Genomic DNA, 25,950 nt, shown 5'->3' with positions numbered 1-25,950 from the left:
ATAGATCGGCCATTCTTCTTATCCAAATAAACAAATCAATCATTTAATTTATTATTTTTTAAATAAACTATTTGACTCAAATTCTAGAACAAGTCATAAATCATTTTATCCTATATATAAATTTGTTGTATTTATATTATACATAATTTATCATTTCATCTATCTTCAAACTAACGATACTAGTTATCCACTAATAATATGCAGATTCGTAAAGATGACAGATTAGAAAAATATGTGCAAATAATATTTTGTTATTATAATTATAATTAGGCAAAAACTTGTGTGAGACGGTCTCACGTGTCGTATTTTGTGAGACGAATATCTTATTTGGGTTATCTATGAAAAAATATTACTTTTTATGCTAAAACTATTACATTTTATTGTGAATATCGGTAGGTTTGACTCGTTTCACATATAAAGATTAATGTTGTCAATTTTAATTTCCTTATAAATATCCGAGCAGGAGGACCACACGCACTTTGTCTCCCGTCTCTGGATTTAGTGAAGTGTAATCAGATTCTAAACTCATGTAGCCATGTTCCACAAAATTTGCACTAAAATAATATACTAGAAAATAAAATCTACTCCTAAGTCATGGGTATTTTTATGTGTACATCCGAAAATGACTCATATATTTTTAAGCATCTGAAATGTGCGATTTCTCGAGCGTTCGAGTTTATTTTGCGCAAAAAACAACTCTTAACATAAGTCTAACTTATTGATACATTTCATAAAACTCTCCGATTTATATTTTTTCTTGACAAAACATGTGCTCATAATATTTTTAGGTAATTTAAATTTATATTTATCAATCAATGTGAACATGGAGATTTTTTTCTAATGTAATTTTTAAATAAAACAATAATTAATATGTGGGTATCATATTCTTCAATTTGCAGTAACATTAATAAAATAAACCTTTATTTGGACAGGTGTTGAAGTTTAGAAGAGGGTGAAATTAAATATTTAGAATTTCGAGACGATACCAATAATATTTTATTTATTTTCAAAGGGGTTTTTTTTTTTTTGATGATAAGACTAATTATCAAGCTGGAATGTATTAAAATGAAATAAAATATGATTAAAAAAAGGAATTAAAGAATTTCATTTAATTAAATTTCGGACAAAATTAAAACAAATGGATAAAAATAGGTGGTCAACTTCACCTTTGGTTTACATATATAATTGATGGAATTAAATAGTAATTTGGAGCAGAACACGTGGGATGGAGCAAAGATTATAAAAATGGCGACTGAAATCTTGTTACCCGAATTTGATCTCCTTTCGAATTCACAGAAAAGATCTCGAAAAATTCTCGCAACTTTCCATCTTTTTTGCCTCTGTTAAATTTCCCTCCACTGATTAGCTCCAACTTTTCCTCGTTCCCCACTCGATTCTCCCCTTTTTACCCTGTCATTTTTTTCTGATAATTCAACGCCTTATTCGTGATATTGATTTTTCCGCCAGGAAACTGTGGAAAAACGAATAAAGACCCAATTTTTAGCTCCTGTGAGGTGAAAGATGAAGGATGGAATGGGTAAAGTGGCGGTGGGTGCGGCGGTGATCGGCGCTGCTACTGTCGTTGCCGTGGCGGCTTTGGTGGTGCGGCAGAGGATGAAAAGTTCTGGGAGGTGGGGCCGGGCGATGGATATTGTGAAGGAATTTGAGGAGAAGTGTGGGACGCCGGAGGTGAGGCTGAAACAAGTGGCGGATGCTATGACCGTGGAGATGCACGCCGGATTGGTATCTGAAGGAGGGAGCAAGCTTAAGATGCTTATTAGCTATGTCGATAACCTTCCCACCGGGTATATCTTTTTATCCAATTTATTCTCCTTTTATTTTCTTGGTGGAACTTCATTAATTATCAATCTTCTTTGTTTATTGGATGGGTGGGCGAGTTGCGCAATTGCCATCAAATGAAAATAAATAATAAACTATTTTTAGATAACTTTTCCAAAAACACATGTTTTCTGCCAAAGTCCATCAAGTCTACATCCGTGTTGGATTGGGTTTAACTGTATTGATTGTAATCGAAACTTTCATGAAAGATGTGGAGTTTGTCTAAAAATGATAACTTTCACACCTAAAAATCAAATGGGACGCGCCTTCAGCTGAATTCTTGGTTTGCTCTTGAATTGTTGTCAATTTTTTGTGTCCATTGATTCATTGTAGTAAGGGAAGCGTCTCGAATCAGTTTGTTTAGAATTGTGGGGAAGGAAAAGGAAATGATGAATATTCTGTGTGAAATTTATTTTTGCATGAAGGAATCTCAACTTCTAACGAGTATTTATGTATGCAACTGTTGTGGAAAATATATGGATGTTTAATTAGCATCAGAAAGTACTTTCGGAAATAAGTATAAATTTGTTTTGTTTCTTGTTATTTATTTTCGTCCTTGAACAATTGGCTAAAATTCGCCAATTTCACTATTTCCGTCTCAGTGATGAGGCTGGAGTCTTTTATGCCCTTGACCTCGGTGGAACGAACTTCCGTGTCTTGCGAGTCCATTTGAAAGGCAAAGACGAAGGTATTGCTCATCAAGAATTTACAGAGGCATCTATCCCCCCTGCTTTGATGTGTGGGAGCTCAGAAGTAAGTTATTTATATCAACAATATTGCCTTATTATTCTATTTCTTATTGGAAAAGATATTTCCTTACTCTATGAGGTCGACATACAAAGCCTGAGTGCTAAAGACAAATGGTTTCAGGCACTTTTTGATTTTATAGTGGAAAAACTTGCAAGTTTTGTTGCTGAAGAAGAACAAATGTTTCAACAACCTCCTGGTAGGCAAAGGGAACTAGGTTTCACTTTCTCATTTCCCGTGATGCAAAATTCAATAAATTCTGGAAACCTTATTAGGTGGACAAAGGGCTTCTCTATTGATGACACCGTAATTCCTCTCTCTCGTGTTCTTCATTTCATATAAAATGGTTCGTTAATTGCAGCAGATAAAGTATTTTTACCTTTAAGTTATTTGCAATAACCTGCACATCTTTAGTATTACATGATATAGTATGTTCATCGTTAATCACATGTCAGTCTCTATTAAATGTGTTTTTCTATACGAGGGTGATTTACATGTAGCCTTCAGGTTTCACAGTTTTTGATGTCCTTGAGCAATTTTGGAAAAAAGTTGAGATCCTTACTTGGATGTTCATTTTTTTTATCTTATTGTTGCTTTTTCTTTGGAAAGATGTGGAGCTGGACCAGTTTGAATACATAGAAAGTCAGTGTGCTCAGAAATGGATTTAAAATGTGCTGCTTTGTTGCTGTTGAGATTGAGAGGCTTTGAGATGGAATAATGTAAATTGCATGTAATCGTTTGTTTATATTCTTTTGCAATGTACTTGGTTTTATCGTCAATCTCTAGCTTACTCACATTCCTTTAGAGTGGAAAAACTTCCAGTTCCTTAGTTCATAAATCATAAAAATTTGGCATTTTGTTATTAAATTTCTCATCCAATTTTCAGTCTAATGTTTTCATGGTTTTTGTGCGCAATACATTAGGTGGCTGACATTGGATTTATTAAAGCATGTTATTTTGTTTCTTGTAACTCTATTAATGTCACAGGTTGGCCAAGACGTGGTAGCTGAACTGACAAAAGCGTTAAATAGAAAGGGTGTTGACATGCGGGTGGCAGCATTGGTAAAAAAATTTCATCGTTTTTCAATCTAATCCTCTATTGAGAGTTGGGCAGAAATTCTCATGTTTAAAATGCCTTTCTTGACGGTTATTCTATCTTAGGTTAACGATACGATTGGAACATTAGCTGGAGGAAGGCACACCAACAAGGACGTTGCCATTGCTGTGATATTGGGTACGGGAACTAATGCAGCTTATGTGGAACGTGCCCAAGCAATACCAAAGTGGCATGGTCCACTGCCTAAATCTGGAGAAATGGTTAGCAAATTCCAAAGTTTTAGTTTATGCTGAAAATTTTGTTGCCAGATATCAGAATTGTGGGAAAGAAAAATAACACTTCATTTCATTGAAAATTATTCACGGGTAATACATCACCATTCACCAATTATATAGAAACGAGGAGATCAAGAAAATGGAAAAAAAATACTTGCATATCTCCTAATTTATTCTATTGTATATACTGATTTATTCTGATTCCTAAAACCTGGAATTATATTAAATAATGTCTTCCCCGTTAACCATTGGATTGATGAATCTTTTAAAAATTATTAGGTTATAAATATGGAGTGGGGTAACTTCAGGTCGTCACATCTTCCGCTGAGCGAATATGACATTGCGTTGGACGCTGAAAGTTTGAATCCTAGTGAGCAGGTGATTAACATGTTCATGTACGCTACATCATCTGTAATTTCAGTTTTATTCAACTTTGTTGTATATGTCAGTTATCTATTTGAATCCTATATAAGTGTAGGATCTATCATGGACAAGTTTGGATACAAAAGCATGGCGATTAAAAACACACACACTTTTTTAATCAGGACAAGAGCATGATTACTTTTATATTTGGATACAATAGACAATTACTTTTGACTTTTTAAAAGAGCAATGAAGCGGATTTTCTGGTATTTGGATTTTGGCTTATTTAAGCATTTTTTAAAGAAAAGTTCCTAGCAAACATCACCATCGGAAAAACAAAGACTGTGTCAATGCTCATTACAAACAGTGATGTTGTTTCCCAGTATGGAAATATGTTCTATCTCCATTGGCCATCGGATTATATTTTTACTATTGTTACAGATATTTGAGAAGTTAATATCTGGTATGTACTTGGGAGAAATTTTACGTAGAGTTCTACTTAGGATGGCTGAGGAGGCCGCCTTCTTCGGCGATGAAGTTCCTCCCAGACTTAAAATCCCTTTCGTTCTAAGGTATTCTGACATTTTCTATTTATTCGCTTGTAAATTCATGGTATTGAGTTAATAAATTTGATAGTGTAACAAATATCAAATGGACCATCATTTTATGGAGTGAAAATCGTTGTTCCTAACCATGGATTTTCTTATTAGAAGGCAAGGTGGCTGTTGCCTCCTCAAAAGCAAGAAAAATAAAAATGAAGTAATACAAATGTAATCAAGATAATTTTTGTGAAGATCTTCAATAAAGCATTCCTAAAATCATGCGAATAAGCTGAAAAGTTGAAGATCACCCCTTTTTTATTTATTTAAATTTGAAAGCTCTAATTGAAAAGTTAACCGAATAGAAGGAACACTCTGATGAAATCGCTGGCATGTTTAAATCACTGGAGCAATTTCCCGCATCTTCTTTCCTTTTAAATAGTTGATCTTGGTGCTTACATTTTGCAGGACGCCAGAAATGTCAGCAATGCATCTGGACAAATCCTCTGATCTGAAAGTGGTTGGCAACAAACTGAGGGATCTGTTAGAGGTAAACTTAACTGGTCTGCACATTATCTTTTACACTAAAGAAAGAATAGCAAACACCCTTAAAAGTATGTTTTTCTATAATTCATTTATGATAAGATTTCAATTCTCCAAACCATGATGCCCAAGACAGTTTAGCAGTTGGCACTTGTCCTGAATTTATCCCGCTGAATACCATAAAAACAAAGACAATCAATTCTCCAAACCATGATGTTTAAGCTAATTTAGCACTTGTGCTGAATTTACCCCGCTGAATACAAATTCGTTGTTTTCAATATCGTCTTTTCGCTGTGTTTAAAGATTCATCTCAGTTTAGATGCTAAACCAATCTTTGATGGTCGTCAAATCATTTGCACATTCTAATGTTGAAACTTCTCAACCCACCTCAGATACCCAATACTTCCTTGAAAACAAGAAAGGTCGTGGTGGAGCTCTGCAACATCATTGCCACGCGTGGGGCACGTCTCGCTGCTGCTGGTATATTAGGTGTATTGAAGAAAATGGGGCGGGATACTCCACGAGAAGGAGGTGAAAAGACGGTTGTAGCCATGGATGGTGGACTATATGAGCACTACACCGAATACCGAAAGTGCTTAGAAAACACGCTGAATGAATTGCTTGGAGAGGAGACTGCATCAGGCATCGTGGTAGAGCACTCGAATGATGGTTCGGGTATTGGTGCTGCTCTTCTTGCCGCATCCCACTCGCTCTATCTTGAAGAAGTATTTTCTTAAAATGTGACCAATTCTGATTATTTCTCCATTTGCACTGTTCAAGAATCCAGTTAAGCGTGTGCTGGAATGCATGCTGAATTTCATGTATGGCCTTTAATCTTCCATTGGGGATGTGGAATCATTATTACCTCCAAACTAACACAAGGATAATAAACTGAAAAGAAATTTTAATTTTATACATGTCCATTTTATGGACGGCTTTATTAACTGTGGCCTTCATTTGCAGCAGGCGTCGTCATAATTTATGTGATCAAATTCAAGCTCGAATATTAGAACACCAATAAATTTTGACGCCGTTAAAATGGGTTAGGCTCGTTGGGTAGCTTGTGACATAATACAATATAGGAAGGTCGAGTTATGGTTTTGGACCTCCGTTTGAAAGCTGATCAAATTGGGTCGGCCTGTTAATTTTATTTAATTTTTTTATTATATGATTTGTTGATGAATTTTGAAGTGGCTCATGTAATCTTGACGATTGTTGAAAATTTTATATTATTTATAAGTTATTAAATTTGATAAAATTCAAAAGATTTATATATTTTATAATGATTCAAATAAGATTGAAATTTTTCGAAATATTTATATTATTTATAATGATTTGTGTATATATTTTTAGGCAAAAATTTGTATGAAACGGTTTCACGGTTCGTATTTTGTGAGACATATATTTTATTTGGGGCATCCATAAAAAATATTACTTTTTATGCTAAGAGTATTAATTTTTATTTTAAATATCGGTAGGGTTGACCTGTTTCACAGATAAAGATTATGAGATCGTCTCACAAGAAACTTACTCATTCTTTTATTAAAAAAAAATTTTAACAAAAATTGCTCCAAACACTTTTTTCAGGTTGGGTTGGGTTGAGGTTTTCTAACCAGTCAAGTTGGTTGTTGCGCCGTTTGCTGACGGGCTTGGGTCGGCCGTTTGACAATTCAGTGTTTTTGTTCGATTTTTTTTTGAATTTTTAAAAATTATGGTAATTTATTTAAAAATTTATCCTATCATATGTATCAGATTATACCTTATATATGATATTTAGATTAAACAATAATTTATCACATATCCACACATCCTTTCTCTCTCTCTGTCATATATATATATATATATATATATATATATATAGAAAATGATGGACAAGTTGTGTGCAATGGTTGGATTGCACAAGGACATGATCGATCCCAATCCCTCAAATGGTAAGACAAAACATGTACTTATAATTTATTTTATTGTAAAGGACAAACTCACAACTGTCTCCTTTGATTTCGAAAAAGTAATACGTAAAAATTTAAATGAGAAAAAAATGGAGAATGAGACTACTGTGAAGTTGTGAGTAGATCTTTTATGAGATGATTTCATGAATCTTTATCTGTGAGACAGATCAGTCATATCGATATTTTTTCATAATAAAAAGTAATATTCTTAGCATAAAAAGTAATATTTTTTAATAAATAACTTAAATAAGATATTTGACCCACAAAATTGATCGTGAGACCGTCTTATAAAAATTTTATGTAAAATTTAATATACTCGCACTTATCATGAGCCACAAATTGCTGGTAATAATGGTGAGTGGAGTAGTTGTCTATGGGGAGCCCATACTCTTTTTGTTATATATATATATATATATATATATATATATATATATATATATAAAATATAGGTCGAAATTTGTGAAACAAATCAATTTTATTCATATTTATAATAAAAAAAATTAATGAGTTATTTAAATAAAAAATTTGTCTCATAAAATTGTTTCACGAGACCATCTCATATGAATTTTGCGATAAGTAAATATTATTCACTTCCTTTCTATATACTAGCAACTACCGTGGGGCAAAAACTCACCTCATAAATAGAAGAGCATTCCCGATTCGCTACAGCAACTGAATAAAAACGGGCAAGTAATATCCCAAAGAGAAGCTCTAAATAAAAATTAAACCATTGATTATGTGTTTTTTCTCCGAGGAAAGAGCGTTTGAATTTTAATAATGGGGCCGAATTCCAACTGTCATGTCCCCTTTTTGCTTTTATTTCCTGTTGTTTCAACTTTCGTTTTCTTGGGGCAAAATTAATATATATCCAAGCATAAATGAATAATTCAATTCATGATTTAACATTTATATTCCTTCTTAATTAATAATAACAATAATAATAGCTTTCCCGCTTGTTAATAGTTTTTTTTTTAAAAAAAAAAACTATTTTCCTCTCGCATTTCCAATTGTTCAAATCGGCGACGACCGAATTTAATTCATCAAAAGATTAATTATTTTCTTACAAAAAAAATTTAATTATTTCTATTTAAATTATTTTAGGATTTTTGAAGTGAAGGGCCTAATGGAGAATTTTACAATTTCACGCAATGTCATTTCTACCATGTTTATCTAATAATTAATTTTACTATAATATCATTATTATATAGTTGTCACCACATATATACATACATATATTATCCAAAATGTGCGTTGCCAACAGCTGGGAATTGTAATGCAATGATATAAATAAAATATGTTCAAGCAAAAGAGGCAAAGAGTGAGTTCCCTACGATCTGGCATATAAAACCAATGCTTTTAAGGAAGGCCACACTAATTATTACAAGAATAGGTTTCTTGTGAGACAATCTCACGAATGTTTATCTGTAAGACGGGTCAACCATACCGATATTCACAATAAAAAATAATACTCTTAGCATAAAATATAATATTTTTTTATGGATAACCCAAATAAGATATCCGTCTCATAAAATACGATGTGTGAGACCGTCTCACACAAGTTTTTGTCTTATTACAAACTCACAATTCTAAACGAAATAATGTCCATTGCTAATCCATGGAATAAAAAGAAAGTGTGAGTCGTGGAACCAAAAATTACCATATTTTAATGTTATTTATTCAAATGATTTTATAATCAAACATTGATCAAATTTTTTTGACCGGAGGTAATTTTATGAGTTAACACAGTTACATACAAACTACACTAGTTATTTAAATAACTTCGAACAAGTTTGAGAACATGTTGATCGGATTAATCGAATTCACATTTGTTGATAAGTGATCACCAACTCGGACACTCGACGAATATCTAGAGTACCTGATAATATAGTATATTCAAATGTTACCTCAGGTGAAGGGAATAAAATGTAATTGCCGGTCTCTCCACGCAGCCGACGAGGAGGAGTCAGATTATACCAAATTGGCCCCAGAATTCCAGTGAGTGGAATCGTGACTTCTCGAGTCAAACACTAAATTTATTACATCAATGACTGTAAAGTTGAGAAAGATCCTTTTATTGACAATCTCAAGGTTACTTGTAGATTAACAAAAATATGAATGATTAAGAAAGATGCTAGCGACTTGTACCAGTTTAGCTGTCAAGTGGCAATGGCTTCCTTTGTTCCCTTTTTTCACTCTTCTCTACACTTAGAAACCAGTCAGTAACTCTATCTCCTTTTTCCCCAGCGGAGAAAAAACAAATCCTAATCAAGAATCTCCAGATTCACACCCCACTGGCTTTTGCCAAATCTCACTCGACAGTTCTACAGATCCCCCTTTGTTTTAGCTACGTATATTCAGTTGAATTCTTGACATAAAAATCATGGAAGTCTCAATTTCGGGTATATAGTTATAAATTCCCATCAAAGATTCAATTTTCTGAGCTTGTTGGTTATCAAGATTGAATTATTACAACTATGGCTCTAGAAAGAGCAGAAATACTGGTGTTTTTTCTGCTTAAAATCCTGTTTCAAGAAATCATTACATCAGCAGCAGCAACTCCACTCAACTGTACAGACACTAAACGCCTATGCACTTCTTTTCTAGCCTTCAAGCCCACGCCAGAGCAAACACTCCCCGTGATTCAAAGCATGTTCGATGTTTTACGAGAGGACATTACATTTGAAGGGAATGGTAGGGATTACATTTTCATAAAAAAGAACTGTTCTTGCGCCTCAAGAGTGAAAACTTACTTGACAAATACTACTTTTACCGTGAGGGAGAATAATGGGTCTGTCTATGATTTGGTTGTGGAGGCTTACAATGGGTTGGCTTATTTTCCTTCAAATTTCACTAGAGCAGCTAGAAAAGGTGCAGTGGTGTCACTTAAGCTAGTGTGTGGTTGCTCAAGTGGGCTGTGGAACTATCTGATGAGTTATGTGATGGAAGATGGGGATAGTGTGGAGTCTTTGTCTAGCAGATTTGGAGTTAGTATGGATAATACAGAGGCTGTTAATGGGATTGCTAACCCTGATAATGTGACAATTGGGAAACTTTATTATATACCACTGAATTCAGGTACGGTTTTTTCTTCTTTCTTCCCCTTTTGGGGTTTTTGAATTTTAATTTGATGTACTCTCTTGTTTAATTTTGTTGTGACGGCAATGCATGATTTTCAGTTGGACTTTGGGTTCTTGATTAGTGTGCGGTTTTGTTTTTTCCTTTATTTTTTAATGGAAAATTGAGGTTTGATCCTTTGAGGTCGCTTCAGATTTTATTTTTTTTTGCCTTTATCTTGCTGTGCAAGGATCTGTGATATATAGAATAAAGATATGGGATAGATTGAATTTGAAATGTTTGGAATATTATTTAGAATTTCCATTTTCTGCACTGTCTAATATGCTCTCCCAGTAGATTTGATTATGTGAAAGAAATTCAGTAAAAAATAAGGATCACGCAGTATGAATGGAATAAAAAAGCTTTCGAATGGTTGAAATTTGTTATTTGGGAGCATTATACTCGTGGTGTGCAATCAAAATATATTAAGAAAAAGCGCCTGGATTGTTTCCTTATCTCGTCAAACACAATAAAATGAAGCAAAGAACAAGGGTTATATGAAATGAGTAATTTGAAACATTGAATTGAATATAAAGCAATCTGAGTCCTGTCTGAGATAGAATTTCAGGTGTGAATTGTAACACAGGTTTGTTATTTCCGCCTGCTGAAAATTATCTTCCTTAATGGTTCATGATGACACATGTTAAAGTCGGTGTAAGACATGGCGCAGGGAACTGGTGATAGGTTTTTTAGTTACTATGGGTGCGGTTTGGAAATCTGGTCAGATTTATGAACCAGCTGATACCTCAAAATAGAATCAAATTATGTTTGAGTTATGAGATTACTCGTTACCAAATTTCTTTAATTAAATATGATGCTATGGAAACTTTACTATTTTGATAATTAATGAGTCTAAAGCAGGTTTTTGCATGACAGAGTTTTAATGTAAAGTTAAAATCCAGTTCCCTCAGCAGATATAGATTTTTTGGGTACTTTTTTGATAATAACATTTACTACGTGTTTCATATTCTCCGTCACTCCTTTATACTTGGTTTTTCCTTTTGCCCGTCACTTTCAGCTCCAGGCGAGCCTTATCTCGTAAATGATGATGTACCTGTTCCTGGTCCAGCTCCATCTGCTGATAACTTTGCAGGTATGATATGTTTCAGCATTCTCCTTTATGGCGTCCTCGAAAAATTTACAGTTGTTGGTTTCTTCGGAAAGCGCTGAATGTATATGTTTTACATTCACTCCCGTTAAAATTACCTGAAAAAATATGTTCTGGTTATATTATTATTTATTACCTAACAAATCATAATCATTCCATGTTTGATACTCAAGCACTTTACCTACTGTGTGCATTTTTACCAGTTGGAGATCAAGTGAATCACAAGTCTCACATACCTTATTGGTGGATTATCGGATGTCTGGCCGTTGGATTGGTTCTGGTTGTTGTTATGGTGCTTGTTTTTGTTTGCTTGAAATCATCTGTCTATTCTGGTGGATCGCGAGGAAGCCATCCAAAGAATTCAGAAGGGAAGAACTCTCACAAATTTCACATTCTTCGAAACTCGAGTTTCTTTTGTGCTTCAGGGAGATCCATTTGTGGCAACTCTGGGAATTCGAAGCATCATATTGAGGAATCTAGCAACCAGAAAATAAATATTCCTACAGGTTTAAACTTCAAATGTTCTTGACTGCTCTTATATTATGAATGTTAATTTCTTTAAAGTATCGTGTGACGAGTATGATTTTTGTTTATTTCTGAGTACCTCTGGTTGGTTGGAGGTGTTTCTTGTTGAAATGAGACAGCTGGCTACAAAACGGAAGCCATACACTTTAATACTTTATTACCCACTCTTCTACAATGAACCAAGGAATTTAAAAGATTGGACTGCATTACCCACTCTAATAAATTGAATAATTTCCTGAAAAATTAGTGTAATAAGCTTGGACTGCATTTCTCAAAATTTGCTAAAACCTGGTTCTGGTTTTTCCTATCGTTACAAGGTCTTTAATATTATAATATTGCTTAGGGAAATTCATAATATCATATTCTTAACTGTATTTGACTCGTCCACTGCAGTGATAGGGACTGATGTATTTGACATGGATAAGCCTGTAGTTTTCACGTACGATGAAATTCTGTGTTCGACAGACGGGTTTTCCGAGTCTAATCTTTTGGGACATGGAACATATGGTTCGGTGTATTATGGCCTTCTTCGAGACCAGGTTCAAAACTTTTGAATTTGCTGCTTGCCATCACGTGTCAATGAAGTGATAATAATGCGATGTTATGGGGTGAAATTTCAGGAAGTTGCTATCAAAAGAATGACTGCTACAAAAACTAAGGAATTTGTGGCAGAGATCAAAGTTCTATGCAAAGTCCATCATACAAATTTGGTAATGTTTTTTTTGCAGTTCATGTCCTGTACCTCGTGCTCTTGGCTGTGAGATTATGTAGTGTTGATTATTTTTTCTTTTGATTCTTATAAAGGTAGAATTGATTGGTTATGCTGCCAGTGTTGATGAACTCTTTCTTGTATACGAGTATGCTCAAAAGGGTTCTCTCAGAAATCACTTGCATGATCCTCAGACTAAAGGTTAGCTCACTCTAGCCCTCAGTATCAGTGGGATACCCTCTATTTTGAAAATCCGTATTGTTGAGCTTCACCCACCTATATTTACCTTGGGGTCTCCATCGGTGAATCTCAATTAACATTAATTGGTATAAATATTTAAGCACGATTCATTCTAAAAATTTTCCTTTGTTTTAGTCATCATAGAATTAGCTCTGATAACTTACATTGGATTCTGTCTACATGTTCTAAATAGGTCATACATCAATATCTTGGGTCACGAGGGTTCAAATAGCACTTGATGCTGCTAGGGGCCTAGAATACATACACGAGCACACAAAACCACATTATGTGCATCGAGATATCAAAACAAGCAACATTCTACTTGATGGCAGCTTCAGAGCAAAGGTTTGTTGTTCTACCTCAGTTATTTGTTGTACTAACCATATAGATCACCTCATGTAATAGTTATAAATTTATATAGATTTCAGATTTTGGTTTGGCGAAACTTGTGATGAAAACACACGATGGTGAAGAGTCAGTCACTAGGGTTGTAGGAACATACGGTTATCTTGCTCCAGAGTAAGTGTTAACTATACTTATTACTAGCAAAAACGTAAGTTTTTGTCCAAAAATACTTCTAAGTTTCCCCTGAATAAATTCTCATGTATTATTAATTTTTCTATTCGATTTAAAATTCTTGATTTTTCAGATACTTGAGGGATGGCAATGCTACAAGCAAAAGTGACGTCTATGCATTTGGTGTGGTGCTTTTTGAATTAATATCCGGAAAGGAGGCTATGACAAGAAGTTCTGAAAGACGGTCATTGGTATCGATCGTAAGTCCTGGCATCGCTTTCCTGGATGAATACAAATGAAATTTTTTGGTCATGAATCGATTTATATTTTGTTGGAGTGTTCACATTAAATTATTTTCTTCATGTCTCCGCTTTTCAGAATTATCTGAATCTATTCCAATAAATGACATTCTATCCAAGGTAAATTCTCCACGATCCTCTAATATGGTGAAGTTTCAGGTAGTGGCGGCTTTGAGGAATGCACCTGACTCCATGAGTATGGCAAGCTTGAAAGATCACATTGATCCTAATTTGATGGATTTGTATCCACACGATTGTGTTTTCAAGGTAATGTGATATCAGAACTCAAACTCGAGCTTATTTAAATGTTAGACCCCCCCCCCCCCCCCCCCCTGCCTATATTTGAAATATACTTTTTTTTCGTGATATGAAGATGAGCGCAATGCTTGGTTGAAGATTTTGTTGAGAATAGTGAAAAGTCCAAGCAAAACCAATTAACCATCGTGATTTTCTTTATTGAAATTCAAGATTCACATATGGCAAATGCACATTGTAAAGTATACAACAAACCAAAACCAAAAACCGAAGCTCATTTTTGAATCGTCCTGACATACCAAGAAGCATAATTGAGCTGATCACTTCTTGTTCTTCTGTATAACTACGTTACAGATGGCTATGTTAGCGAAGCAATGCGTAGATGAGGACCCCATTTTAAGACCCGACATGAAGCAACTAGTGATATCACTCTCGCAGATACTACTGTCCTCTGTCGAATGGGAAGCAACTCTCGCAGGAAATAGCCAAGTATTTAGTGGCCTCGTTCTTGGAAGATAAACAATGACTGATTTTTAATCCGACGATCAAGATGGCTGATTCGGAGCTTTTTGTTTTGGTTGAATTTTTTGGTATGTGTAGTTTGTGTTTATAGCCCCACTATTTATGCGAATTAGAGATGAACCAAATACACTTGTTGTTCGGTAACCTCTTTTTTTTAGTTGATTCATTGATTAACTTGGCGTGAAATGATATGTTCCAAATGTTTTTGCATTTATTTTATAATTTTATATACAGACGAGGGATGTATTTTTCTTATATAAAGACCACAAAATGGATGAAAATATAATGTATTCATCTATTTCTAGGAGACCAACAGTAATTATCTGGTTGGTGAGATTGTAGAAGAGATCACAGCAATTTAATAAACCTTAAAGTACTTTTTTAAGTGTTTTTTTTATAATGGGTTTTAAGTGTGTTCTTCCTCTTCTTCTTTTTCGTTTTGAAGTGTTTTCAATATCACAAAAAATATAATAATTCTATAATTTTTTTAAAAAAAAATCTTTATTTGTGCGTGAAAATAAACCAGAAATGCCTAATGTAATAAATCCTCAAGGAAATTAACAGAACCAAACAAATTAAGCCCTTCTTATATATAGTAGTGTCCACTGCACGAGTGTTCAGTCCTTGTATAAATTATTATTTTTATAATCAAAAACTTGCTTGAGACGATCTCACAGATCGTATTTTGTGAGACAAATATTTTATTTGGATCATCCATGAAGAAATATTTTTTTTATGCTAAGAGCATTACTTTTTATTGTGAATATCGGTAGGGTTGACCCATCTCACATATAAAGATTCGTGAGACCGTGTCACAAGAGATCTACTCATTTTTATACAAGTACATTTGCTAAAAAATTTATAAATTAGATTTGGAGAAATTAAAATCAAATTAATTTTTTTTACCGATATCAAGTCGAACAATTATCATGCGGTTGAGGTAATTTTATTGGATAAATAATTGAGTATATGGTGATATCGATATAAAAAAAAATAGAGTGACACTATTTTGTCGATATTAGACTCAAAGTTATATTTATATAATAATACGAACGTTTATTGAGATAATCAAAATTCAAATAAAGTAATTTATACAATAGCGCATTCAAAAGAATAAATAAATTATATAAATATATATATTTTAGGATGACAGAATTTTGTGTGAGACAGTCTTACGAATCGTATTTTGTGAGACGGATTTCTTATTTGGGTCATCCATAAAAAAATATTAATTTTTATGCTAAAAATATTATTTTTTATTGTGAATATCGATAGAATTAACTCGTCTCACTGATAAAGATTCGTGAGATCGTTTCACAAAAAACCTACACTTTTGAGATATATAAGCCGTAATTTTTGTTAAGAAATTAATAAAAAAAATTCCCAAAAGTCACATACATAAACAGATTCGCTGCAAACCCCTTGAAACACTACGGCTATGGTGCCACAAAACAGGCGCGCAATCTGACTATCTGAGTAATGGCAAGAGTCATAAAGAATAATCATTTTTTAAAAATATATTGGAAAAGATTCTTTTTTTGGGTGCGCAACTACTCTGCTCTTTGCTCAGTGTTTAGAACTTCTACCAATTTTTGGTGAACACGGTAATTTTATTACAGGGATTTTTATAATAAGCATTTCATTTCCTGAATATGTTGTAAAGCATTTACCTTTTTGTTTATTTGTTTGCACTAATTTGGAAGCTATTACTTTGCTGCCTTTTCTCAGTATTTATGAAGTTTACCAGTTTCAATTATTCTAAAAAAGACTAAGTGTTTTTCCTTATGTCACTGTAAACATTTAATCTTGGTTAATGCATATGAAATATCAAAGGTCCATAGCATGCTGATATTTTGTTCGATGTTTATGAAATTTCCAATTTTCAGCGAACTTAGAAATCTGATACAATTTATCTGAATAAAAGATATTTTTTCCAGAATTTGTGTCATGCATTTACCTTTTCGTTATTTTATTTATTTTGAATGTCCGTACTCTGTTGTCTTAATTAAATGTTTATACTCTTTTCCAACTTTTAGTGAACCCATCACTCTACTAACAGTAGTTCTCAGAACGAACTATTCCTTTTCTAAATCCATTGCAAGCATTTGACTTCTCGTTTATTTCTATACCATTTTGAAAGCCCTTGTTCTGTTGTTTTTGCTCAATCTTCACCAGTGTTTACTAGACACAGTTATCCATCAGGGGTTAGCGATTTATACTTAATCACAGTTAAAGAGGAACCATTTTGTATACCATTCAAATGTTTAGTACTTTAGTTTATGCTAAATTTTTTAGGTTGCTTCTACTTTCAAATTGTAAGCTGAAAATTTGTGTATTTATGATGTTAATTTGAATTACAGGAAGCAAGTGTCAGTGCAGTTGGTACCCTGCTGAAAAATGATATGTTGACTATAGAAGCACTTGTAAGAATTTCCTAATTTTTTTTAATATAGTTAGTTTTGAAGTATAATTTTTTTTTCCTTTTGTAATAGATTTTATCCTATCCTAGATTTTATTTTAAAATTTTTGGTGGGTATACATTGTTGTTACGCATGTACAGGTTAGGGAGATGGAGATGTATTTGACCACTACAGACCATATTATCCGTTCTCGTGGTAATTTTGTTTTCATACTATCATCAATGTGATGTGTGTATAGTAAAATCAAGATTTTATTTTCGAAGTCAATGTTACTTCATTGTAATGAGGGCTTATGTTTGTGATAATTTTCTGGGTTTTTACCCTACATCGTTTACCTCATATGTTTATACTGCTTGTAGATTTCAAATTTTTTTTTTTTTGCGTTTCAATAATTTTTTTTAGTGCTGTGAAGGCATAAAGCACCCCAGGAATGTAACCTAACCTATGGATTTGGCAATCCCTATTTGCTGTGTAAGATAGATTTATGTGGGGTGTGTTTGGTGCTGCTGATTGCTGTTTTCTGTCAATTCCAGAAAACTTTTGAATTTATTAATACTTAATTAAGAAACAACTTTAGGATTGGGGAATGCTCAAGAAAATTTATCTTATATTCTTACTGTAGAGAAGAGTCCGGGTGCTAATCTTCTGATTAAGAAAAACTAAGTTACCGGTGTTCTAGGAGCCGTGAAATGATGTAAAACTTTCAAGGCCTGCAATATAGATGCTCCTATTATTTTGGATGTCATGCAATTTTTTGTAAATGTTATTCGTGTTTCCCTCAGATTATAATGTATCTGAAGGCTGATGCTTATCATGCTATGATTCAGGAATTCTCCTCCTGGCTGAAGTTTTGGATAAACTAACATCGAAGCCCCTGACTGATACTTCAATACATAGTCGGATAGGATTCTTCTCTGAAAGATTGGTGAGTAAACAATGGTATTGAAGAAATTGGTCTATCTGCTCCATTTTGTTCTTTGGATGTGTTTAATTGGCGTTCCATATATTTTTTTAACCTTTCTTGACAGGTTGCTCTAACTTCATCATCTAGTTATTCCGTTGTTTCACTTCATTCTTGCATCCATATTTTAATCATCTCAATCATCTACCACAGGAATTGTGTCCGCTTGGGGGCGTCAGTCATTCATTAATCTCGCAATAGATGTTGAGTTAGGATTTGTCACTCGTGAAAGAATGCTGCATGACTGTGAAGCTACTAGGCAAACTACATCACTGCAACATGTGGATTACGTTCTTCCAGAGTGAAAACTAGGTAGGCAGTGTAAGTATGAGGGACACAAGGGGCATGATATATTTGGATCACTGCTGGAAAGATTTCTAATTTAGCTGAATGTTACATTTGAATCACACTCATTATAATATTAGTACCTCTCTTTCATGATTGATGCTCCCCGTGACAGGCTTATGTTCAATTCTTTAATTTATGCATTATAATCCTTTTTTTTAATTTAACGACTCGAGTGTCATGATGATGATTAAATCAGCTTAACATGAAGTTGGCTGCTAGAATCAGGCCTCAATTTGAGATGGATTTGTAAACAAGGTTTAAGCTATAAAACAACTTCATCATAAGTTCCAGTTTTTCTAAAGAAATGCATTCATCCCTTAATGTCGACTTTGTGAAAGTGCTTTAAGTGAGACCATTTCAGGCAATTTGTTCACGCTACAGAAATGAATTACATATATATATTTTTTAGTGGACTTGTTATTTGTTTATAATTGAAGCACTGGAGCTTCCAATTGTGTAAAGTTAAAGACAGATGATTTTTCATTCATATCAGGCAGATTGGAAAGCATTACGCGGAGCAATTGTTGGTTGCTTGGCATTGTTGAGGAAAAAAGATGTTGGTATGGTAACTTATAGTGAAGCCAAGGCTGTAGCTCTCTCTTATCTCCAAAATCTGCAGGTGCAGGCGTTGGGACAGCTTGACAGGAAGGTAAATCATGGATTGATCTATTGGTAAACTTTGTATCTAGTGTTGATCATATCGTGATAATTATTTTCTAATGTATGAAAATTTTGCAGTTAAGTTTCCAACCAGTGTTCTAAATGGCGGTCGAGACGGCCGCCTAGGCGGTATGCGGCCCTCGACCGCACCGCCTATGCATGAGGCGGGTGTTCTAGGCGGCCCAAGCTATACGGCGTTGGGGAGGCGGGTCGAGGCGGCTTGAGGCGACTAATAGACGGGTCTAGGCGGGGCAAGACAGCCGAGCAGGCGGACTAGGCAGTCAAGACTTTTAAGTTGTAATCAACAATTTTAAAAACATAGTCAACAATTTTAAAAACATAGTCAATGTTAACTAATTTTAAATATCAAAACTTTAGTATACGTCACTTTCTTTATTTTATTTTTGGTTTTCACTCTCAAGTCTCAGATCTCAACCACCACACACAATCAGCCGTCATGACAATTTGCGCGGCCCATATTGGGGGAAGTCCCTGTCAAAATTCGTTGCTTTTTTTTTATCCCATAAATAGTCATTCTTTTTTGTTTTAGCGTAAGTAACCATCGAGTACGTATTTTTTTTTTTATTTATAGAACTTAAGTTTGGAGCCGTGTATATCTACTTTATAAAAAATTTATGTAGGATGGAAATAATGGCAGTGGTAGAAGCAATTCCCTGTATAATTGATATACAATAATTTCTGCACATTATCGTGTTCCTGTTCGTTTATTCATAATCTTTAATATGGGTTTTGGAAAAATGCAGAAAAAGAAATTTCAAATAGATAATTAGAAAGGTATTGGGTCGGAATCCGGCGACAACATGAACAATAGATTTCGTCCCTCCTTTCGACGTAACCTCTGCAATATCACACACAACTACCAAACAAAATTTAACACAATGAAGTCGAGTCAATTTTAAAACAATACATTTCACGTTTACGACAACATAAATTCGGATCTTATTTTGTTTCAGTCTGCTGATACAACAAATTCTACGCTTACATTTTACTTGCCCGTGCATGTACTCCTAGTATGTTAGGCATCGAAGACAACAATTGGAAAACATTGGACAAATGGTGAATGGCACGAAATATGACAACTAATGCTATATAGTATTATTATCTTGTGATAGTTTAGCGGTAGTTACGGTAGTTGGGGCTGTACATACAGCTTTCCGCATATGCTACGAGGTTTTCTGGCTGCGGTAGGCGGGTGGCCAAACCTTCAAACAAAAGAAAACTTTAGGCGTGCATTCGAGTACAGAGCATGTTTTACAGATTATAATCCATAGACTACTCTTTTACCAAATTAAAACGACCCCACACAGTATTGAACCCAAAAATTTGACTTAGAAAGGGTTAAACTATAATGATAGAATTAGGACTGTAAAAGGACAAAATTTAACACGTGGCATAGATAGCATGCATCCCTCGGAATTTTTTTTATGATCAATGAAAACTCACTGGGATAGACTTGTCCAAAATGATCTTGATAATGAAAGTTCGAGCACATAATGTCTAACCTTAAAGAAATGTAGATGCAATTTATGACACGTTTTATACAAAAGAGTTGAGTCGTTACCGAGTTCATATGCTTTAGCTGCTACATTGGCTGCAATCTTGGCGGAAATCTTTCTTATATTTGAAAAAGGTGGGTATATAAGACCATTATCCAGGTTTTCTTGGCTGACTTGTGCTGCTAATGCTTCCGCTGTTTCAAGGGAAAAAACATGATGTTAAACCCATAACTCGAGCCACACGAAAAAGTTGGTTATTCTTTGACAACAAGAAGTTTAGCTGAGGGAGACACTATTTTTTTGTGGAAATTAAAGAGTGTTCAAAGATTTTTTTTGAAATTTGAGGTTGGCAAGCAGATCCTCCACAGGATATCCCTAACTTTATATTATCATCAGTTACTTACAGGCAGCTAGCAGCATATCGTCGTGAACTCGTATCGCACCAGAAATTATCAATCCAAGCCCAAATCCAGGAAAGATATACGCATTATTTGCCTGAACATTACGATTTTTACCAATTTAGAGCAAAAACATCCAAGTGTCGTAGTGCATATTAGAGCATAGAGGAGAGATGAATAAAACAAACCTGGCCAGACACATAAACTTTCCCGTTATATTCAATGGGAGCAAATGGGCTCCCGCTAGCAAAAACAGCTCGACCCTGAAAATATTATGTGCATGAGATAATAAAAGTTTCGTTACAGATGACACAAATGTTGAATCAGTGGGTATTAACTAAAAAGATAGTGAAGTTACCTGACTCCATTTATAAGCTTCTTCTGCGGTACATTCCGATTGTGAAGTTGGATTCGAGAGGGCCAGGATAACAGGTTTCTGATCGCGAAACAGATGGGAGTTTAAGTTAGTTGAGAGAACATTTGCTACCAAATAATTAAAGATATTATATTGTGAGAGTCTGAGAAGAACCTCGTTCAAGGTTGCCATTGCCTGGATCACTTCTTGTGTAAAGGTTCTTCCTGCTCCAGATGATCCTATTAATACTGTTGGTTTGATAGTCTGAAAAACTGAGATCGATCAGTAGACCACATTTTGCAACATAGTTGCTCATGCATAAATGCTAGTTTTCATGCATGTACATACACACCAGCAATAGGGGCAGATCCTCAACTTTGGAGAACGAGACATTTCAATGCGAACTTTACAATTTATAAAAATTAAATACGAAACTTTAAAACTTTCTGCTTGGGCTTTCTACCTAGTTGGGTCCACCTTGGCCCAATAGTAGTTGGATGGGAGCATGTTGGGTTCCAGGACCACACATGCTAGGCTCTAGACAATTAGCTTAATAGTAGTCAACGTCACTTTAAGAAAATGGAAAACCTCAAGTTGCTAGAAGAGCCCTATGTGTAGTCTTATATAACAATTAACACGTGTATCCATTGTGGGATGTGTATTACAGAGTTGTTAGTACATTTTGAGATAAAAATGGGACTTTCAACCCTATTCACTCCCAATAAAACAAACATTTTATAGATTTGACAAAGAATTTTAGATTCAGTCAAAATCGTGACATCAATTCCTTCGGCTGCTGCTCGCAAACACACACAAAAAGGCATAAAGAGAATGAGAGAGTTCAAACCTTCACAGCATCTAATAAAGTATTGACGGGTTCATGTTCGTGAGCCCATGGCCTCTTAAAATGTTGAAGCGAATCGAGGCGAGACCTAACAATCAACCCCTAGAAAGAAAAATCATGGATGCTTAAGAATAAAACATGAAGGGAGGAACCATAAAAGAACTTATCCTCCACACCTTTGAATCCACAAGCCAAATATTCTTGCGAGTCTCTTCCAAAGGAACACCAGTCTGCATAACATAGAAACAGTAAGCTAAACTATGAGATTCAGAAAACTCTCTCCATTCGAACTTGAGCAAAGAAGATGAACAAAACAAAAATCATTCTAATGATGGAGATGGTTATCATTCTTAAACCTGTTTCGATATCTCAAGTGCTATGAGTTCTGCAATACCAGTGCCAGCCTGCAATAACAACATAAGAAAAAAAATCGCACATGGATATAGATAGTCAGATAGATGTACAAATATTTAAAATTTATTTCAACAAGCCTTTCATCAGTTATTTGAAACAAAGATCTGGCCGTGCAAGATGACTTCAAGTGCACATGAACTAGAACGCATGAAGTGCAAAATGGATTCAAAGAAATTGAGAAACTATATTAGCATGCAAATCAAATATATAAGATACGACTTCACAGTCCACGTACTATACTTTTAAAAATAACAAGAAAACCTTCAAAGATAAGTAATGAAAATGCACCTCTCCAGCTCCAAGAAATAAAAATTTATGATCTGCCAAGGTTCCCCCAACTAAATTCAAAGCTGCCATGAGTCCTGCAAGGACAACAGATGCCGTTCCCTGGCACAAAGGAAAACGAGTCAAAATTAATAACAGCAGCACAATACAAGAGGGGGCAAATACCTGATATGTTTATTAAAACATATATAAGGACACTGTACATTTACCTGAATATCATCGTTGAACACAAGATGGGTAGTTCCATACTTGGCAAGAAGATCAAAAGCATTGTGATTCGCAAAATCTTCAAACTGTGAGGCGAGTATAGATTGTGTTGGGAAATGGAAAAACAGAAATATGGAGCGCACACAACTTTTATATCATAAAAAATGAATAACCTGAACAAGGACTTTTTCCCCGTAATTCTGCTTGACTGCTGACATAAACTCATGCAAAAGCTCTGAATATTCCTGGTGACAGTGAACTTTTAATTGACAAATTTTTATTACCTCTAAGGTTATATAATTCACAGTAACAAATTATTGACCTGCCCAGTTGCTCGTCTTTGTCGAAGCCCAATATAAAATTCATCATTTAATAACTGCTCGTTGTTCGTCCCCACATCAATGGTCACAGGCAAGCACTGGAATGAATAAAACATTTAAATTTTGGGTTCATTTTCCAAGAGTTTCAAGTTATTTTAAATGACCAAAAATGAAGTGTGAGCCATTTATCAAGCTGGTGAGAGCAGTCTCGTTACTACTTACAGCAGAAGGACGAATACCTCCAAGAGCTGCATACAAGGAAAGCTTTCCTACAGGTATCCCCATTCCCTGTAACATTATCAGATCTAAGAACCAAAGCATATCATGTCCATGCTAAAAAAACAATACACGTACAAGGAGTAAATATTGGATACTCAAGTTTTTGGCTTCTTGATTGATGCTTGTGATGAAAATAATAACAGGAAAAGAAATTATAAGTACAGATTCGTTCACCTGGCAGCCAAGGTCACCAAGCCCCAAAATCCGCTCACCATCTGTCACCACGATAACTTGAATCTTCTTCTCGGGCCAATTTTTTAAAACTTCAAGAATTCTACCCCTGCAAAAATACTACCACAAATCAGTTTTAACAAGTGAAAAGAGATTCTTTCAGCTACCGATCCAGCAAAAACATTGTATCACTGGGATCAAACATACTTTTCTTTCAAACTGATGAAAAGACCCTGGGGTTGCCTGAAGATACTCCCGTACTTTTGGCATGCTTCACCTACGGTAGGAGTATAGACAACTGGGAGTAGCTCCTCCACATTTTCAATGAGAAGCTTGTAGAACAACCTTTCATTTCTTTCCTGAAATGAGGCAAAAACTACTTGCCTGGTCATAGCCGTCAAACAATGAAAAGAACACAAGTTTATAGATTACACAGAAATGTAGAATAATCTTTCATTTCTTTCCTGAAATGAGGAAAAACCTACTTGCCTGTTCATAGCCATCAAATGTTAAAAAGAACACAAGTTTATGGATTTCACAATGAAGTAAAACCAAGAAACAAGGGGAAAAAACTGAGTAATTACCTGGAGATCCATCATGGCCATGTACCTTTGGAGTGGAACTTGATATTGGCGCATATTGTGCATCATTTTTTTAACCTGCTTGACAGAATGGCACAAAACTATACTAAGAAAGCTTATTTCAGGGTTAGTGAAAAGAAATTATGAAGGATGGAGTTTCTCAAACAATGACCTGCAGATCTTGGGTAATAGGCACCGGAGGAAGAAGACCACGTAAAAAGTGAGCATCTCTCTCTTTTTCAGTGAAGGCAAGGCCTTTGTTGTAGCGAGGATCGCGCAACAATGGATACCCACTGCAACATGAAAAAGAGGATATAGAAAGGAATGCTACAGTTGATACAAGAAAATATATTCAGACTGAAGTTCTCAAGCGAATAATAAAATATGAAACACGATTACCCTCATCTTTGCACTCGCATAGACTATAGTTATCAAATTATTGTGGATTATTTCATGAACAGTTAATAATCATAAACATAGAAATCATCTAAACTCCCGGCAATACAAAATAATAACAAGCAACATCAAGACAACGATAACGAGATCTTTTATAACCTGGCAACAGTGACAGTCCAGGGGGTGATGAACTGATACTCCGTGGCGCTATCCTCACCGTACACGTCCTCAACACCGCCACCTACGGTGGATTTAGATTCCTCTTCAATCACAGGCGATGGTGTTGGCGACGAGGGACTAGTTTCCCTCATTTCCTTCAGCGTATTTTCCATCAAAACGGTGGCGTTTCGATCACCTGGTCTGCCATTTGAGCTAACGGCAGCCACCAACACCGGAGTTGCCGCAGCCCTTCGATGTGTAGAATTTGTCGAGCTCAAATACAACCCGGAAATCGAATTATTCTGCACAAACATAAACATTGAAAAAAAATACACCAATCATAATTAGATTCGATAAATAAAAAATACTAATAAAAAGGGTCTTCAATCAAATAAAAATAGCTGAACACGGATTTCCTGGGAAAAAAAAAAGATTTGTCTTTTTGTCTTTGAGGGTACTTCTTCAATCAAGATTCATGCAATGGGTTATTCTGCTTTTTCGAATTCCGAATCAGACATAAAATATGAAGAAAAAGAAAACTTCAAAAAGCTCAAACAGGAGGAAGACTGGCAAATTCAGAACAATGAAACCAGAATTAAAACAAACAAATCATTTCAAATGCATATGATTGATTCGAGACAGGTACAAAGATTTTTTAAAAAATGGTTTGGATTACCAGTAAACTGCTTCCATTTAATGAAAACATGGTGGCAGATAGCACGAAAGGTAGAGTCTTTTCTTCCGATGTGCTTGCTGTGTTCTTGAGACAGCGTAACGAGAAAGCAGGCGAGAGAAGAGAGGGAAAAGGGAAGGAAAAATGGCAACAATGGCTTCCTTCTTATGGGATCTGCTGCGCACCGGTTTCCTCTCTACCTCTCTCTTACTTGTCCTTTGAAGTTCGCATTTATATCAGATCCGTGACTGTTCTTTTGCAAATTTTATTGGTTTCTTTAATGATTTAATTAATTAGTGTTTAATACGGTGTGTTTGCTTAAACTTTACATGTGGTTTTGGATTTGACGGTATATAAGTTTG

At 34.8% G+C, this 25,950-nt stretch overlaps 4 protein-coding genes across 7 annotated transcripts; 3 read left to right on the top strand and 1 right to left on the bottom strand.

The window, feature by feature from the left end:
- The first annotated feature begins 1,190 nt into the window (after positions 1–1,190).
- Positions 1,191–6,325, top strand: LOC142542463 (hexokinase-1-like). Its single transcript, XM_075649092.1, has 9 exons — positions 1,191–1,805; positions 2,442–2,592; positions 2,710–2,892; positions 3,574–3,648; positions 3,748–3,903; positions 4,198–4,296; positions 4,723–4,853; positions 5,289–5,370; positions 5,756–6,325. The coding sequence occupies exons 1-9, from the start codon at positions 1,522–1,524 to the stop codon at positions 6,098–6,100; spliced, it is 1,506 nt and encodes a 501-aa protein (XP_075505207.1). The 5' UTR covers positions 1,191–1,521; the 3' UTR covers positions 6,101–6,325.
- Positions 6,326–9,259: 2,934 nt separating this feature from the next.
- On the top strand, positions 9,260–14,844 carry LOC142542462 (lysM domain receptor-like kinase 3). 2 transcript variants are annotated; one of them, XM_075649091.1, is made up of 11 exons: positions 9,260–10,387; positions 11,445–11,520; positions 11,742–12,040; positions 12,453–12,598; positions 12,680–12,769; positions 12,864–12,969; positions 13,202–13,353; positions 13,430–13,527; positions 13,658–13,784; positions 13,983–14,090; positions 14,433–14,844. In XM_075649091.1, the coding sequence occupies exons 1-11, from the start codon at positions 9,787–9,789 to the stop codon at positions 14,595–14,597; spliced, it is 1,968 nt and encodes a 655-aa protein (XP_075505206.1). In that variant the 5' UTR covers positions 9,260–9,786; the 3' UTR covers positions 14,598–14,844. The 2 variants fall into 2 exon arrangements, with proteins under 2 accessions (XP_075505206.1, XP_075505205.1); XM_075649090.1 differs by having other exon boundaries at positions 9,264–10,387; positions 11,445–11,519; positions 11,738–12,040; positions 14,433–14,842.
- A 1,239-nt stretch (positions 14,845–16,083) lies between these two features.
- LOC142542461 (MMS19 nucleotide excision repair protein homolog) lies at positions 16,084–19,270 on the top strand. 3 transcript variants are annotated; one of them, XM_075649087.1, is made up of 5 exons: positions 16,084–16,804; positions 16,961–17,023; positions 17,161–17,215; positions 17,848–17,945; positions 18,823–19,061. In XM_075649087.1, exons 2-5 carry the CDS (start codon positions 17,003–17,005, stop codon positions 19,003–19,005), a joined length of 357 nt encoding a protein of 118 aa, XP_075505202.1. In that variant the 5' UTR covers positions 16,084–16,804; positions 16,961–17,002; the 3' UTR covers positions 19,006–19,061. The 3 variants fall into 3 exon arrangements, with proteins under 3 accessions (XP_075505202.1, XP_075505201.1, XP_075505203.1); XM_075649088.1 differs by adding an exon at positions 19,068–19,270 and having other exon boundaries at positions 16,087–17,023; positions 18,823–18,978; XM_075649086.1 differs by having other exon boundaries at positions 16,086–17,023.
- Positions 19,271–19,894: 624 nt separating this feature from the next.
- Positions 19,895–25,845, bottom strand: LOC142542459 (NADP-dependent malic enzyme, chloroplastic-like). The gene is made up of 20 exons (XM_075649085.1): positions 25,592–25,845; positions 24,916–25,217; positions 24,533–24,653; positions 24,364–24,438; positions 23,987–24,138; positions 23,783–23,888; positions 23,552–23,617; positions 23,332–23,427; positions 23,183–23,254; positions 23,012–23,095; positions 22,806–22,904; positions 22,460–22,507; positions 22,280–22,333; positions 22,107–22,205; positions 21,434–21,523; positions 21,263–21,340; positions 21,093–21,167; positions 20,911–21,001; positions 20,572–20,700; positions 19,895–20,212 (listed from the first exon to the last, which is right to left on the bottom strand). The coding sequence occupies exons 1-20, from the start codon at positions 25,619–25,621 to the stop codon at positions 20,124–20,126; spliced, it is 1,956 nt and encodes a 651-aa protein (XP_075505200.1). The 5' UTR covers positions 25,622–25,845; the 3' UTR covers positions 19,895–20,123.
- Positions 25,846–25,950: the final 105 nt, after the last annotated feature.

The sequence above is a fragment of the Primulina tabacum genome, chromosome 4, assembly GCF_025594145.1.
Source record: "Primulina tabacum isolate GXHZ01 chromosome 4, ASM2559414v2, whole genome shotgun sequence".
In the NCBI taxonomy this organism is placed as follows: Eukaryota; Viridiplantae; Streptophyta; class Magnoliopsida; order Lamiales; family Gesneriaceae; genus Primulina; species Primulina tabacum.
Note: the sequence above shows the minus strand (reverse complement) of the source record. Positions and strands in the feature narration are given on the sequence as shown.